At 38.1% G+C, this 15,816-nt stretch overlaps 1 protein-coding gene across 3 annotated transcripts in view; it reads left to right on the top strand.

Moving 5' to 3' along the window:
- CLASP1 (cytoplasmic linker associated protein 1) overlaps positions 1 to 15,816 on the top strand; it is a 357,318-nt gene that overhangs the window by 328,230 nt on the left and 13,272 nt on the right. For all 3 annotated transcript variants that reach the window (XM_036744771.1, XM_036744772.1, XM_036744770.1), the window contains 3 exons: positions 174 to 420; positions 2,589 to 2,779; positions 4,424 to 4,552. In XM_036744771.1, coding sequence (XP_036600666.1) covers positions 174 to 420; positions 2,589 to 2,779; positions 4,424 to 4,552 — 567 coding nt within the window. The remainder of the gene's footprint in view (positions 1 to 173; positions 421 to 2,588; positions 2,780 to 4,423; positions 4,553 to 15,816) is intronic.

Below are 15,816 nucleotides of genomic sequence, written 5' to 3'. Positions count from 1 at the left end.
AAAAAAAAACTTATCACCTTTTATCATCGATGCTGATAAATTCAGGCCCTACGGTCAAAGTCTTAGAGGTTTAGGGCCTTCTATATTTCCTTAAGAAAAACTGGGAAAAGAAAAAGAAATCTTAAAATTTTATTGATTGGAGGGGACGGGGTGTTGTCTCCTAATTGTTTCAGGTTTCACGAGATGGTGGGATAGCTTCGCCTGCCACTGATCTGCGAGGAGGAAGTGATGTAGTAGAAGGAGGAAGGACAGCTCTCGATAACAAAACCTCACTCCTCAACACCCAGCCTCCACGAGCCTTTACTGGGCCCCGAACTCGAGACTATAATCCCTATCCCTACTCCGATACAATCAACACCTATGACAAGACAGCTCTGAAAGAAGCCGTATTTGATGATGACATGGATCAGCTTCGTGATGGTTAGTCTCCTTCTCGAATTTCATCCCATTCTCATCAAACAGTTTGCCTTTGCTTTATCTTCTGTGGACCAAGATCTGGGTATATGGATCAAATTTCACATTTGGGGTGGAATTTTAGCTTTTATGCTCTGAATTCATCTTTTCATTCCTTAAATGACACTTGAACTTTCTCAGTTTAATAAGCAACTGGGAATAGCATTTACCGACTTACCCTACTATAGCATTATAACAGTGTTTTAATGAGGGTTTTTTCTTTCTTCATTTATAAGGCCCTTGTACAGCATGACTTCTACCTTAGGTTCTTTTACAAATAGTATTAGATAGAGGCCTCATTTTATCTTGTGTCAAATGTCCATCAGAGTTCAAGACATTAGTATACTATTCTGTGGGAATATTCCTGCTTGAAACCTGTTGGTTGATTAGGTCATTGAGGGAGTTTGATGCGTTGACAATGCCTTGAATGTAGTGGATGCTTAATAAATGCTAGCCAAGTTGGGTTTATTGACTGTTGACAGTGATGAAAATACAATTGTATTTACTGTTTTCTACCCAAAGCTTTTTTTTTAAAAGACAAAACAGTCTTTAAGTCTCAGACCACGCTCCCCAAAATAACACAACAACGATCAAATCAATAAATTGCTTAATAAACTTTAAGATCAGTATTTTGAGGAAATTGGACTTGTGACTTCATTGGCATTGGGAACTTCCAGGGAAGAAATTCCCTCTACAATTGCAGATCAACACCTGCTCTGCCACTTAGAGTCCAAGAGGTACTGCGTCCACTGAAAGAAAGTTGGCCTTAAGAGACAGAAAAATCTGGGTTCAGATCCCACCTGATAAATACTAGCTTTGTGACCCCAAGCTAGTCATTTCCCTAGGCAATTCTCTAACACAATTTATGTTATAAAATGGGAAGGCTTCCTTTCCATTATTTTTATATGCAATAAGTCAAACCTCTTATCGCCATGGGTAACTTTCAGTGTTTACTTTGGTATATTTTCATTAAGCTTTACATTATTGTTATTGTGATAATAATAGCTAACATTTAAGGTTTGCAAAGCGGTTTACATACATTATCTCATTTGATTATTAGGAAAAGCCTTTTGTAGTGAAAAGAGATAAGACTCTGACCTCTTTATCTGCTGAATGATCTGGTGTATATCATTAGCCTAAATGTCACCCTGCATAGAACCGCTGTCCTTTGGTCAGTAACATGGAAAATGTTGGATGGAAAAAATGTGGATTAATTTTTTTGGCAATACAGAACTTGATCAATGAATTAAGACCTCTCAAAATGGTTGCCTTCATTGGTTACCTCTGATGGTTCAGGCCATCAGGCATGGTGCTAGCTGCTGAATTTTTCCTTTGGAATAAGCTCTATCTTAATTTTGTTCCACAAGTTATTCTTGGAAAGAAGGGTGAGATGCTAGGAAAGCAAAAGTACAGATGATTTACTTTTTAAAATTCCTGTTCATGGCTGTACTCCAGTGACAGGAGTTAAAGAACATGGCTATGACGCTAGCTGCTGTTGGTATTTAATTTTTCATCTGAAACCTACTTGTAATTCATTCAAAGAACAGGGCTTCTCTGGTGAGCCATCCTATTCAATCATAGTAAATTCTCAGTGTTTCAGTCTCTGATAAGTTCTCTATCTTCACAAGAACAGGGGTGCTCAGTAAGTAAGCTAAAAGTCGACATTGTTCCCAAATTCCAACTCCTCCCATTTAACCTTTCAGAGTAAAGTTCCTATCTAACTTACCAGAGTTGTGGCTGTATGGGAGGAAAATGGTTACTCAAGTATTGATTGCTACCTCTAGGCCTTTCCCCCACAACTGGAAAGATTAATGCACTTTCCAATATTAACCTTAAGGTTAGTGTAGTTTTACTAGAACCTAGAACACTCAATCATTTATGGCTAGATATATTCCTGGGAAAATTGGTTGGTTTTAGGGAACCATCAAGGTGATAAGTGTTTATTTCCTGGTTTTAGTGATGAATTTTAGAGATGTTACAGAATGGCCTGTGGATCTTGATAAGTGAAACAAAGCCACTCAAGATGGCAGACCCCATCAGTCAGACCCCAAATAGGGTAGGGCAGTAGGCGAAATATTCTCTGGTTGGACTTGTCTCTGTGGAATAACCTCTTGTTTTCCATTTCTCTCCCACAGTACCCATTGACCATTCTGATTTGGTAGCTGATCTCCTGAAAGAATTATCCAATCACAATGAACGGGTGGAAGAAAGGAAAGGAGCCTTATTAGAATTACTCAAGATCACCCGAGAAGATAACCTAGGAGTTTGGGAAGAACACTTCAAAACAATTTTGCTCTTGCTGCTAGAAACACTTGGAGATAAAGATGTGAGAAATTTTACTTTGGACTTAATTTTTCACTTTTAGCAGCATGACCATTGTCTAGTTTTCTTTGGATTTGGTTTAAGTTATTTTTGTGCTTCCTGTGCTCTCTTAGTTTTTTGATGAAACCCTTTTTAATGAATGTTGATGTCAGCACAGAACCAAAACTACTTCCTATGCTTTATTATAGCAAATTTTTACTCTAAGAGGTTGTAGGGGTGATATTTTTACTTCATGAGACCTGTGTCATGAAGAGACTGGTTCCACAATACAGTGCATAGTTGACGAAAATTTGGTTTAACTTACAATTATATCATAAAATGGGATGACTCTTTTAAATTCTCTGTCTATAGGATAGATCAAATTCAGGTCAATTTTATTTCCTTTTAGTTTTATGTTAACATTTTATTTTTGTATGACAGAAGACATATAGACAGTATATAATATATTTCATTTAGAACAGACCATACTGACATCTGCCTTTCATCATATGCCCTCATTCTTATACCTAAGTATGTTAATGTAATTATGTTGTTTTTCAAGTCAGTTTAATTGCTACAAATTATAGAAATCTAAAAATTAAGCAATCATTTTGACTTAGGATACCAGCTTCCTCCAGATTATGAAATTGGCCCCATTTTTGAGATGTAAATGAATATTGAAAGTTAGCTGAATTCCATCCCAAAAGTTAAAAAATCTACTACCCTGAGTAGAGTTTGTGTAAACTCTAAGAATCAAAAATGAAAGAAAAGGGAAGCGGCAGGACCAGGAAAATTTTTAGACAATGAAATATAAAAGTAAGAATACAAATTTAGAATAACTGATATTGCAATGTGTATGAATGACAGCTGACCATAGAGTTGGTATCATTAGGACTACAATAACATTTGAGTATGTAGTGCTCAAATACTTAGAAATGTTCATTGATAATGCTTCATTAGTTTGATTTACAGGGATATAGGGATAGAAAGATGATAAAAGATATGTGCAAACTTTTTTTTAGTCAAAATACCATCTACTGTAGCCGTTAGGCTTAGGATGCTTTTTTTAGTCAAAGATAAAATGATGTCATGTGGAGGATAAATAAATGTTGTGTTAGTGTGTGAATTGTACAGATGAATGGCAAAGAATCAGGATGTACCTTTTAGATATTGTTTAGTGTAAACTCCATCCTCTTTTACTGAGATTAAGAGTCCTGTTTAGAATGGCAACCATCCAGAATTGGAGGATGGGGGGGGTGCTACTGAAGGAACTTTACAAGTCTTTCCACCAATGATCTCATCATTTACAGGGTCAGAAAGTGACTAGGCTTTGACTATAATTCTTGAGTCTAGAAGCATTCCAAGGAGAATTACTTAATGAAAAATGACAAATAGCTTATTTTTGTTTGTTTTAAGGCAAAACATAGTGCCCTCCTCCTAATAGCGAAGATATTCCAAGAGATGAATGACTTGAAAGTTTGTTCCTCATCTGCTGTTTCCTTTACTGATTAAACATACAAGGACATTTTATAAATGTTAAGTTTTTACTGCCTCTCCTCTCGAATGAGTCAAACCTCAGTGGAAGTAGAAGCAACAGAAAGGGTTATTTAATATAAAGCTTTGTGTGCCAGTCATAGTTTAACACCTCTCCCTCCATCTTGCACCTCAGCATTCGATACGGGCATTGGCATTGCGAGTATTACGGGAAATTCTGAGAAACCAACCAGCAAGATTTAAAAACTATGCTGAACTGACAATCATGAAAACACTGGAGGCACATAAAGATTCCCACAAAGAGGTAAGCAGGCTGTGCTGGCCCTGGGATTGAAGGTAATTCTCCACAGACCAAGAAGGTGTCAAATGAAATCCTGAAAGTGACTGAATATGGGGTGAGAGGGAGGGAGAAGAAACTAAAACATGCATTTTAAAATTTAAATTTAAAACATCCTGGCAAGATTCTTCCTGAAATAAACTCTTGTTTTAATACAGGACAGAAATCCCATTGGAATCCCATTAACTGGAAAGATTTCGTGGCTAATCTAAAAGGAATTTTAGGGGCACTGAATTTAATCCCAAGTCTCTGGAACCTGCACAGTTCTCTGTTACAATATGGGATACTAACCATCTCATTTCTTACAATAGGCATCCTTATATTTATATTGGTGGACTGTCACAGGGAAGTAAGGGGACCCAAGCTTTTCAGTTGGCTTCCTTCTATAAGCAACTCCCTTTCAACAGAAAATGACCATGAGTCTCTTGAGAGGAAGCAGCTTGCTCTGACCAGTTGCTTTTCTAACCTGAAGACATTGCTGCAGGCTATGTCTCCTCCCTATAGCTGATGAACATGTCAAGCTACAAATGTTTGTACAAGATTTAGGAAGAGGAGTGTGTGCCTGTGTCTGTGTGGGTATCTATACTTGCACACATGCTTATGTATGTGTACACATGAGTGTATATGTATCTAGTGCACTGTGTGGGTGGGTGGTGTGTGTTCATGTGTATGAGATCACAGATTTAGAGCCGAAAGGGACCAAACATTTACTCCAACCTAGTTTTAAAGATGAGAAAACAGAAGCTTAGAGAATAAAAGTGCCTTGCCCTAGGTTACAAGGGTCGTCACTGTCAGAACCAGGATTCAAACTCAGGTCTTTAGACTGCACATTCAGCACGCTTTTCACTGCGCCCAAGTCTTCCTAATTCTAAGTCCAACATTATCCACTATGACAAACTTCATCTCAGTTTTTCAAACAGAAAGTGCTATAAAAAATGAAATCCTATTTTCCTAGATTTTTTTTAGTAACCTTAAGAAGTTAAAATTGTATGCTTGAGTGTGATCTTAGAACACAGAATAAAGCCAATTACTCTATTAAGTCTTATTTAGTTATTACATTTCTTCAAACTGATAAATATTGTACTATAGTTAGGAGAAGGATTAATTTGACTTCGATTGGAGCAACATAGCTACAAGAAAAATCTGAATTTGAAAAAATGTCTCATTGCAGTTATTACTTGTTAGAAAACAGATCGGTTGTCAGAACAAGAAATCACCAATAAGATTATCATCTTGGGGTCAAGTACCTGTAATTTTTTACACCTATTACAGTACCCTACTGGGTATATAGTAGGTGTTAAGTAGAGCTTGTTTCAGAAGTCTTAGTGTAGTTTAAAGATATTTTTAAAATACTAAAATTAATATATTAAAAACATTTTTCAGCTTTTTAAAAATTTTATGTTTTAGGTTGGACTGTAAAGATTTATACAGTCTTTATCTTTCAGTTATATTACTTGACTGTGGTACAAGTCCTCAAGTTTTCATATCACTTTTTTACTTGTACATTCAGTACCCTTCATTTCATGCATTTACCACCACCTGAAGAAATTCAGAAATTTCTCAATTCATTTCACACATAGACAAGAAAAAAGTTTTTCTTCTTTGTTTTAGTGCTAGCTGCAAAGTTATGTTCAGTAATAAAGAATATTCCTGTGACTGATGCCTTTTTGGTTGTTCTATGTGTGAATTTGTGGATGAGACTCAGCCTTTGGCAAGAAAGTGAGAGAGGTAAAATGGGAATCTGGGCTTCTTAGAAAGACAGAAATCTTCACTTAGAGTTTCTGTATAAGTGCCTTTGTGAAACCAAAATAATCGGGTAAAACATCTTGAAATGTAATCCTTTTGAACTTGATACTTTGTTATGATAAAGTGGTTACAAGATAATGGCAGAAGTTAAAGGTAGGGATAAGATCTCTATAGCTATTTTTAGTCTGAGATGTGCTATCAGATATATTCCAAAGGAAATATTAGTTTTTATTGCATAGGCATAATATACCTGGCACCAAAATAGAACATAATAGTAAGTTTCCCTTCTCTGTTAAAATAAACATTCTTTGAGAGGCAATATGGACAAGGATTTGGAAAGTCAAATTTGAGAATTATATTAAAATTTTGGTATGCATCTGCATGGGCGTTATGTGAAAGTTTATTAGCTCACATAACAAAACTATCTCACTAACCTATTCATCTTTTTTAAAAAATAAAAACAATTTAATACCAAATTTCAACAGCTTTATTTCAGCTTTCTGTATTCTAGGGTTTGACCAACAGCTTCAGTGTTTGTGACATCATATTTGGCCTCTAGACATAATTTCTGGAACACATTTTCTCTTTTATGGTGAAATTTCAGTAATTCAAACCTTAAAGATTTCAAAATTGTAATAATTTTAATGGAACTTAATATAAATTCACTTTTGCGCTAAAGGAGGAGAGAGGGACTTATTAAGCAAATTAAGAGGAGAAATTGGATTAATAAAGAAATTTTTAATTATTTTCAGAAATCCTCAAGCACATTACTTAACTTCTGCTGGACCTTCATTATAGCAAGGCAATCCTTTTACACTTCCCTAATTAACTCACTATCCCACTTACCAAAAGAGCTCTTCAAAACTTTTACATCCCTCCTCAAATTTCCTATGGCTCCCTCTCCCCCACCCTTTCATCTAAGAATCTTGCCTCGGTTGAAGAAATTAAAGCTATCTATAGTTACATGAAAAAATGTTCTAAATCACTATTGATTAGAGAAATGCAAATTAAAACAATGCTGAGGTACCACATCATACCTATCAGATTGGCTAACATGACAGAAAAGGAAAATGATAAATGTTGGAGAAGATGTGGGGAAATTGGGACACTAATGCAGTGTTGGTGGAGTTGTGAACTGATCCAACCATTCTGGAGAGCAATTTGGAACTGTGCCCAAAGGGCTATAAATCTATGTATACCCTTTGATTCAGCAGTACCACTAATAGGTCTGTATCCCAAGGAAACGATAGAAAAGGAAAAAGGACCTACATGTACAAAAATATTTGTAGTAGCTCTTTTTGTGGTGGCAAAGAATTGGAAATTGACGGAATGCTCATCAGTTGGGGAATGGCTGAACAAGCTGTGGCATATGAATGTAATGGAATACTATTGTGCCATAAGAAATGATGAGCAGGTGGATCCAGAATAACCTGGAAAGACTTACATGAACCTAGGCTGAGTGAACTGAGCAAAACCAGGAGAACATTGTACACAGTAACAGCGACATTGCACAGTAATCAGCTATGACTGACTTAGCTCTTCTTAGCAGTACAGTGATCCAAGGCAATCATGATGGAAAATGCTATCCACATCCACAGAAAGAACTATAGAGTATGAATGCAGATCGAAGCACACTATTTTCACTTTTTTGTTGTTTTTTGTGGCTTTTCCCTTTTGTTTTGTTTCTTCTTTTACAACATGACTAATGTGGAAATATGTTTACATGATTGTTCATGTATAACATATCAGATTGCTTGCCATATGGGGGATGGGAGGGAGAAAAAATTTGAAACTCAAAATTTTATAGAAAATAAATGTTGAAGACTCACTGTTACATGTAACTAGAAAAAAAATACTGTTTACCAAAAAAAAAAAAAAAAAGATCCTTGCCTCATTTCACTGAAAAAATTGAGGCCATTCGCTGAAAGCTCCATGTTCTCCTCTCCTTATCTCGTGTCATCCATATGCTTTCTGCCACTGCCTCCAATTTCACCCCATCTCACGTAATGAAATGGCCCCCTTTTGCCAGCCCATCTTGCCATCCTGTCTTCTCCAGTAGATTACCACCTCTATCATTCCCATCCCCTCACTTATCTTTACTCTCTCCCTGTTTAACTCTTAGCCAGTGACCTCATTTTTTTCATTGAAATACTAGATAAAGTTCTCAGCTGACAGCTTGGGGGGAAAGGAACTAAGGGAGATATGAGGTGTGTTGAAAAGGTTTTGAAGAGCTTGCTTTGGCTATTGGGAGATGAGTTAATTAAGGAAGTGTAAAAGGATTGTCTTACTGCAGTAAGGACCTAGTTGATATTATGTAACATAAATTTGTGATAGTCCTATTCAGTATGGTTTAATGGGTTTCTCCAGCTTTGTTTAGCAGCAAGCCAGTAGATGGTGATAGTCATCTGCAGCTGAGATTTGGAGTTCAAGACCAATGATAAGATAATGAAGAAAAAGATTCAAGAGAAGCAGACAGCGTAGAGTTGAACTGGTTCACTTTTACAGGTCAAGGTGGAACAGGGAGGAGCATGGAGCGTAGGCAGTGCAACCAAGGGGGCGAGGGATTGGAGGTCAAGGTTAGGAAGAACAGCATTTGGGGCTGCAAGATAGGCGACATAGAATGGCAACAGATTGTGATCAGCTAAAGAAATTTTACGGTTCATAAACTGGTGTATTTGTCAGTAATGGAAAGATTAAGAGTATGACTGTGTATAGCCGAGGTGGTGTGAGGTGCTATGGAGTGGTCATGGTAAATGAGCAAGTTGAGGAACTCAGAGGTAAGGCTGCTTGAGGGAGTATCCTTGTGTATGGTGAAGTTCCCTAGTATGAAGGCAAGAGTTGGGCTAGAAAGTTGGGCACAAGAGTATGAGCCAGGCCCCAAACTCATTGAGGAGAAAAAGAGAATATCCTGAGGATAGACAATAGCTACCATAATTTTGATTGGGCAGTAGATATGGTTCAAGTGAACCTCGAAGAAGGAGAGGTTACTGAGTAATATTGATAGAGAGCGCCAAGAAATGAAAATGGGGAGCAAGGAGTACTCCAGTTCCCCCACCTTGACCAGCAAGTGGAGGGTGGGAGGTGGGGAATGAATAAAAGTTTTAATCAGTGCTGGAAAGGGTAATCAGGAAGGTTCAGATCTGAAGGGATTCAGGTCTTGGAGCCAGAAGGTGAAAAGGAGTGGGAAAGGAAAAGATTTACCCATGTATTCCAGAGAACACAGTGGAAAGGGTGGGTAGCTTTAGAATGCAGTGTTTGGGGTGGGGGGCGGGGTTGAGTTGAAGGGGATGTTATGCCCATCTAAAAGGAAATGTTAGAAGGATGCTTAATTTCAATTGAATAGATTCATACATCTTAGATATAAAAATACACAATTTAAAAACATAGTATTGTCTTTTTAATTCATTTTTGAAATGTAGCAGAGTAATATTTTCCAAGTATTTGATGTCTTTTGGTGAACATAGTTGTATAGAGTCACATTTTCTTCTTTAACTTTTTAACGTGTAGCTTTATTTATTAACAATTAACTTCACTGTATCCATGTCTGGGGTTGTTGACACTGTCTACACTGGGCTAAAAGTTCTCATTGAAAGTCCAGAGCTTTTTAAAGGAACCTTTGAGATCATCTAGTCCAGCCCTCTCCTTTCATAGATGAGGTAACTGAGTCCCAAAGAGGTGAAATTATTTGCTTCTATCTGGTTTTCCTCATTTCTTTGCTAGTTAGTGGTAGAGCTGGAAGTAAAACCCCAACCTTCTATCTCACTTTCCACTATATGCTTGCTTCTCTGATACTTCAATAAGCTTTGTTGTCCCTAAGGGAAACTATGCACCACATTCAAAACCTACACCCCAGAAGTTATATGTGTCAGTCTAGGGAAGTCAGCAACTTAGTGTGGTGCTCCATTGAAGGAGGGCACCAGGAAATCCATCTTTGCATTTCCCAGCTGACTTCACTCCTCTGGACTTCTCCATCATGCCCTGGCTCTGGGCTTCCCTCCCCACCCTGCTCCAGGTTCCATTTGGGTGTTGTCTTCCCCGGTTAGGTTGTAAGCTCCTTGATGCTAGATACTATCTTCCTCTTTTGTATTTGTGTCCCCAGTGCTTAGCACAGTTCCTGGCATATAGTAGGTGCTTAATAAATATTGATTGACTGACTTCTCTGCAATCTTTGCATTAGCACAGCTGCTACAAGGGGATGCTAAAGTTCAGTATCTTTTTTTATGGGTTTGTTCTTACCAGTGTTTTCCAGAAGGTGCTTTTAGACCGTGCCTTAATTTAAACATGATGTTTAAATCATGGGTGCCTTTTCCTAACTACTTCTTGGCCAGATCAGTCATCTCATTGGTGTGATTACTTTCTCCACTGATACAAATTACAACCCTTCTACACCTTCTTATCCTGTGCAGTTCTTGTCTGTATTTTTCCAGAAATCCTTCATATAGGTTCCCAATGCACTGGAGACCTCCCCTTCTTTCTTTTAATATTTTTTGAATAACATTGTAGTAGTGAAATTGTCTGTCCATCTCTTATCCCTCAGTCCATCGACATTAGAAAGGCCCACCTCCATTTTTGGTCATATGTAATCTTCACTGAGTTATTTTATGTCCTTTGTGACACAAACATTGCTTTGATTGTGGTCCAGTAGGCTTTTGAGGTTTCAGGATTTTTATGTGTGTTTTGTTTTGACCCAACTCAATGTCCTGATGTGTGTTACAGAGCCATATGTAAACTCTAGTGTTATTGTTTAGTCATTTCAATCATGTACAACCTTCATGACCCCATTTGAGGTTTTCTTGGCAAAGATAGTGGCATTGTTTGCTGTTTCCTTCTTCAGCTGATTTTACAGATGAGGAAACTGAGGCAAACAGTGTTGAGTGACTTGCCTAGGGTCATACAACTAGTAAAGATATGAGGCCAGATTTGAACTCAGGAAAATGAGTCCTCCTGGCTCTCTGAGCCACATTAAGCCACCTAGCTGCCCCAATCTCTAGATCATAGAAACACCAAACTATCACAAAACCTGATTTTATTATACACATGAAATATGTGTGTATGTATACGTGTGTCTAAATACATGCAGTAATTTAGATATCTTTTTTTGAGGAACTATCTGCTGTAAAAGAAACTGTAAGCTCTAAGAGAGGATTTACCAGTGTTCTACTTCAATTAGTTGATCACATTTATTGGAAGCTAACTTAAAAAAAAAAATAATGCTGGTCTTTTTTTTCCTAGCTAGCAGTATTAGCTCCTCTCTGTGTGAGGGCTTGTCGAGCCCTTTTCAGGGCTGCTCATCCACCTTTCATGTCCACCTGCCACCCAGCTCTCACCTGTGGCTCCAAGAAGCTGTAGCATTCACAGTGCCCACACTCTGGTAAAACCATCTCAGCCGATGGGCTAAACCAGGCTGAAGGTAACTGATAGGCCCCCAACCCATGGGAATTAGGGGGATGTCTACCTCAAGCATGTGAAGACTTCCCCCAATGGAGTGGGTGGATGAAAACGCTTTGTACCAATGGCCATGAAAGCTGCTGAAGCAGGCACTGTGGAGCACTTAGAGTTTGGTCAGACATCAAAGACACCACTATATCCTGGGCCATTACTAGTTTTCTTGATTTTTGTTTTGCCACTGGACTTTAGTGACTCTAGAAAAGAGAGTGTTCAACTCTGCTTTAGTTAAATCCAATTCACAGGCAGGTCAAGACCTCCACAATGTCATTGGTCCTCTTCAAGAACAAAGGACGAACAACAATATTAGTGAGTCTTTCTTAGCATATGTTCTTCCAGACAGCTGATTCAGGATCAGGGTTATCAGTCAGTGTCACTGAGGACTGCTCTAGAGGTTTTCTTTTTCCAACCAGGCTTATTTTGAATTCAGCAGAATTTTTTTTATGTATGTCAAAACAGAATATGTAACCAAAAGCCTTATGTGATCCTGCTGCCCCATTTCTCTTTAAATTCTTCACCACTTTTGGTGGTGTTAAAAAGGTATTTTCCTCATTTCATTTTGCTGGCCATGTTTGCTTTCTATTTGTTTGCTTACATTTATAATCATTGGTTCTTACGTTACATAGAACACAGAAGCAGAACCCAAAGTTCACCCGGGTTCAGGCAGTCTGCCAAAAGTCAGGGGATTGGCATATAGAGTGAAATCAAGGACAGCTCCTTTCCTTGTCAAAACAGGGTCCTGTCACCACAGACTAGTTCTAACCCCAGGGAGGAGGAAGTGTTGTCTGGAAGCCTAGCACGAGAATTGGTGCTACAGCAGCAAGTTACCCGCCATGGAGCACAGACAGACCTGGCTTTCAGTTAGCTTTTGTTATCAAGTACAGATAAATGAAATTTGTGATATTTTAAGCCTTTCTATATTACCTGTTCCTACTAATTTCAATAAATTCCCTTACTGTCACAGTCACCTGAATTTTTCCCTGCAGTAGATACCTAGGATTCGGACCCTTAGGAACATTTTTTTAGTCCCACTCTGTGGATTTCACTAGCCACATGTTATAAAAGTGGAGTTTCCAGTACAAATATTTCTGAAATATTTCATTTCCCTATTGACTAAGGATAGATTAACTTGTCATTAGCCATATTTTATGATGTTAACCTTATATAAAAGAATAATTACATTCAGATTCCTATTACTATAATTCCTCAGTTAGAACAAGCCTATCAGATCATGTTACTCCACCTGTTCATCTTACAGATAAAGAAGCTGATGTCCAGAGAAATTGAGAGAATCTTAGTGGCAGAGCCAAGACTTAGCCAGGCTTGGGGAACCTGTAGCCTTCTAGGTCCTTGGGTGCAGCCTTTTGACTGACTACAGGTTTTATAGAACAAATCATTTTACTAAGGGGATTGTTCTGTGAAGTTTGGATTCAGTCAGAGGGCCGAACTTGAGGACGTAGTGGGCTACTCCTGGCCTTCAGGCCACGGGTTCCCCATCCTTGAAGCCTCTTGACTCTCAGTCCACTGTACTATACTATCTTCCGCCCTTGATTTTCTGCAAAGATAAGGCAGTAATTTGGGTGTACAGGCCCACTGCACAAAAAGTACAAAGGGTGACTGTCATTTCACTGGTTTTCCATCTTTGTTTTTGGCTGTAAATTAATTATACAGATTTACAGCCAAATCCTTGGCTTACCCTAGTCCAGTCTGTTTCAGTAGTTTAAAAGAAACATATGAGCTGTTGGAGAGCACTTCAACTAATTACATGGTAGATGTCTTCTAAAGAATATAGTAACACTTGTGTATATGATCACTGGATAGAACTAACCAAAAATATTTATCATGTCTTACTGTCTTGAATCATATTTTTGTGTCCTTTTTAGATAGCTTTATTTCCATTTGAAAAATAAATTTTATGCCATATAAAAAACCATATGGCTGGCAACTTTGAATTTCTGAGAGATACAAATTGATTTATGTTTAGATTTATGGCTGTCTGTGCTAACAGCTGGTTAGCAGCAACATTGACTCACTGAACTGCTTAGACTTAGATCCAGCAGTTGTTCCATCATTAAGACATGTGACCAATCAAGAACACCTTCTTTAAATTGACTAGTTATATAGGGATGTAGGGGAAAGATCATCAGGGCTCGATGCTGGCACCTCAGGGAAGGACTTGTTTTTTGTTTTATCATCAAAAAACATTAAGCACCAGCTGGGTGCTTTCCTGAGAGTCTTGTGTAGTTTGAGTCTTTCTGCTTTTAGGACAATTAAGAACATTCTTTTTAGACCCACCCTGTGGATTTCACTAGTGCCACATGTTATAAATGGGGAGTTTCCAGTGCAAGACTATACATTCCGTTTGACTTACAAGACTTAAAAAGAGTTTTCTGGGGCCACATAGAGGTTAGGTAATTTGCCTAGAGTGGGATCTGAATCCAGCTGTTCATCATGACTCTCAAGGCCAGCTGTCTCTCAGCTGCTCAATGTAGCTCCTCTAAAAAAATCCTGATAAAGAGCAATACAAAAAGGACATACAAAAAGCAAAATAAAAAGTAACAGCCTGTGCAAACCCAGACAGTGAAGTGCCTGTCCTACGTCATATATATGTATCAGGGATAGGTAATTTGGGGACAGCAAAGAACTAATGGTAACAAGCCTAGTTGTTATGGGAAAGTGCCATGGAGGAGATGAGTTTAAAGTTGTAGGATACCCTGAGGTCTTTTTTTTTTCCTTTCACATAACTGCCAAAGTGACAGCTAAATAATGTGCATTGGGGTACTGCTTTATGTTTTTAAAAACTCTCTTAGATTTGAACTTTATAGCATCCTCTATGTAGTAGGTAGGGCAGACCTTATTTCTCTTCATGTTACAGATGGAGACATTGAGCCCCAGAACAAGACTTGATTTACTTGCCAGGGGCCACACAACAACTAGTGGCAGGGCTAACTTGGGAACAGGCCTTGGAGAGCAGTAATTTTTCACTGTACCCAGAAAACTTGGGAGAGCACATCTAGAATGATAGAATTACAGATTTAGAGCTGGAAGAGGCTTATTCGAAGTTAGGTATTCCAGTCCTTTCATTCTGTGAATAAGGACACTGAGAGCCGGAGAAGTAAAGCAGCTTGCCCCGAGATGATGAAATTTGTAAGTGATAGAGCTGGTATGTAGGACATTCGTGAAGGTCTTTTCTTTTCCAGCCTCAAACCCAACTCAGCATCATATGGAACCTTTCTGGGTACCTCCTAACCCCCAAAGTTGCTTTCTTGTCCTTACTTTCACCTCTGTGTCTGGCCATACTTACTTCCCTGTCATTTCTCCATCAATAGCAGATAGTTTGTCGGTTAAAAAAAAGCAGATTCATCCTCACTAATTTTCTTTTACATGCATATATCAGAAATAATAAAAATTAAGAACCCTAAGAGTATTGGTTTATACTGGAACCCCTCCTTTAAAAATAAAACTTTAGAAAAATAACAATGTTGAAAATAGGTAAATAGATATGCATGATTGTTTTCAGTAACAAAGGAGTGTTATTTTAAGAAAGGTTCCTGTTAAATACAGCCCCTACGCTCAAGTTGTTCATATGTAATACATAATTGAGGGAGTCAAACATGTAAGAAAGTTCAGCTAGAGGGTGATTAGAAAAGCCCAGAAGTCCTAGAGTAGGTGGCATGGCCCAGGAGTCCTCAGGATACATCAGCCTGTTAGATATCAGTGTCTGGGGACTAGAGTTACAAGGCAGATATTAATTCCCAAAGAATCTTAGGATACAGTGGCTGGTCACATAGTATAGCCTGTTGGTCCTCTGCTTGGGAAGAATGGAATTGGTTCATCCAAACATTGTGCACAACCATGTTGTTCATTCTACCTGGCTCCCTGGAGTTCGGGAGAACAGATGAAGGGAAAACAAAAAGCTAAGTAGTAGGAAGGGAATTGAGGAAAATATAACATGGGCTTATAAATCAGGTAGATTTTAAACTCCTTGAGGCAGTAGTATAACTTCTGTCATCTTTATTTTCCATATTTTTCAAATAAAT

Source organism: Trichosurus vulpecula, chromosome 2, assembly GCF_011100635.1.
Source record: "Trichosurus vulpecula isolate mTriVul1 chromosome 2, mTriVul1.pri, whole genome shotgun sequence".
Lineage (NCBI taxonomy): Eukaryota > Metazoa > Chordata > Mammalia > Diprotodontia > Phalangeridae > Trichosurus > Trichosurus vulpecula.
This window is presented reverse-complemented; position numbering and strand designations above follow the sequence as displayed.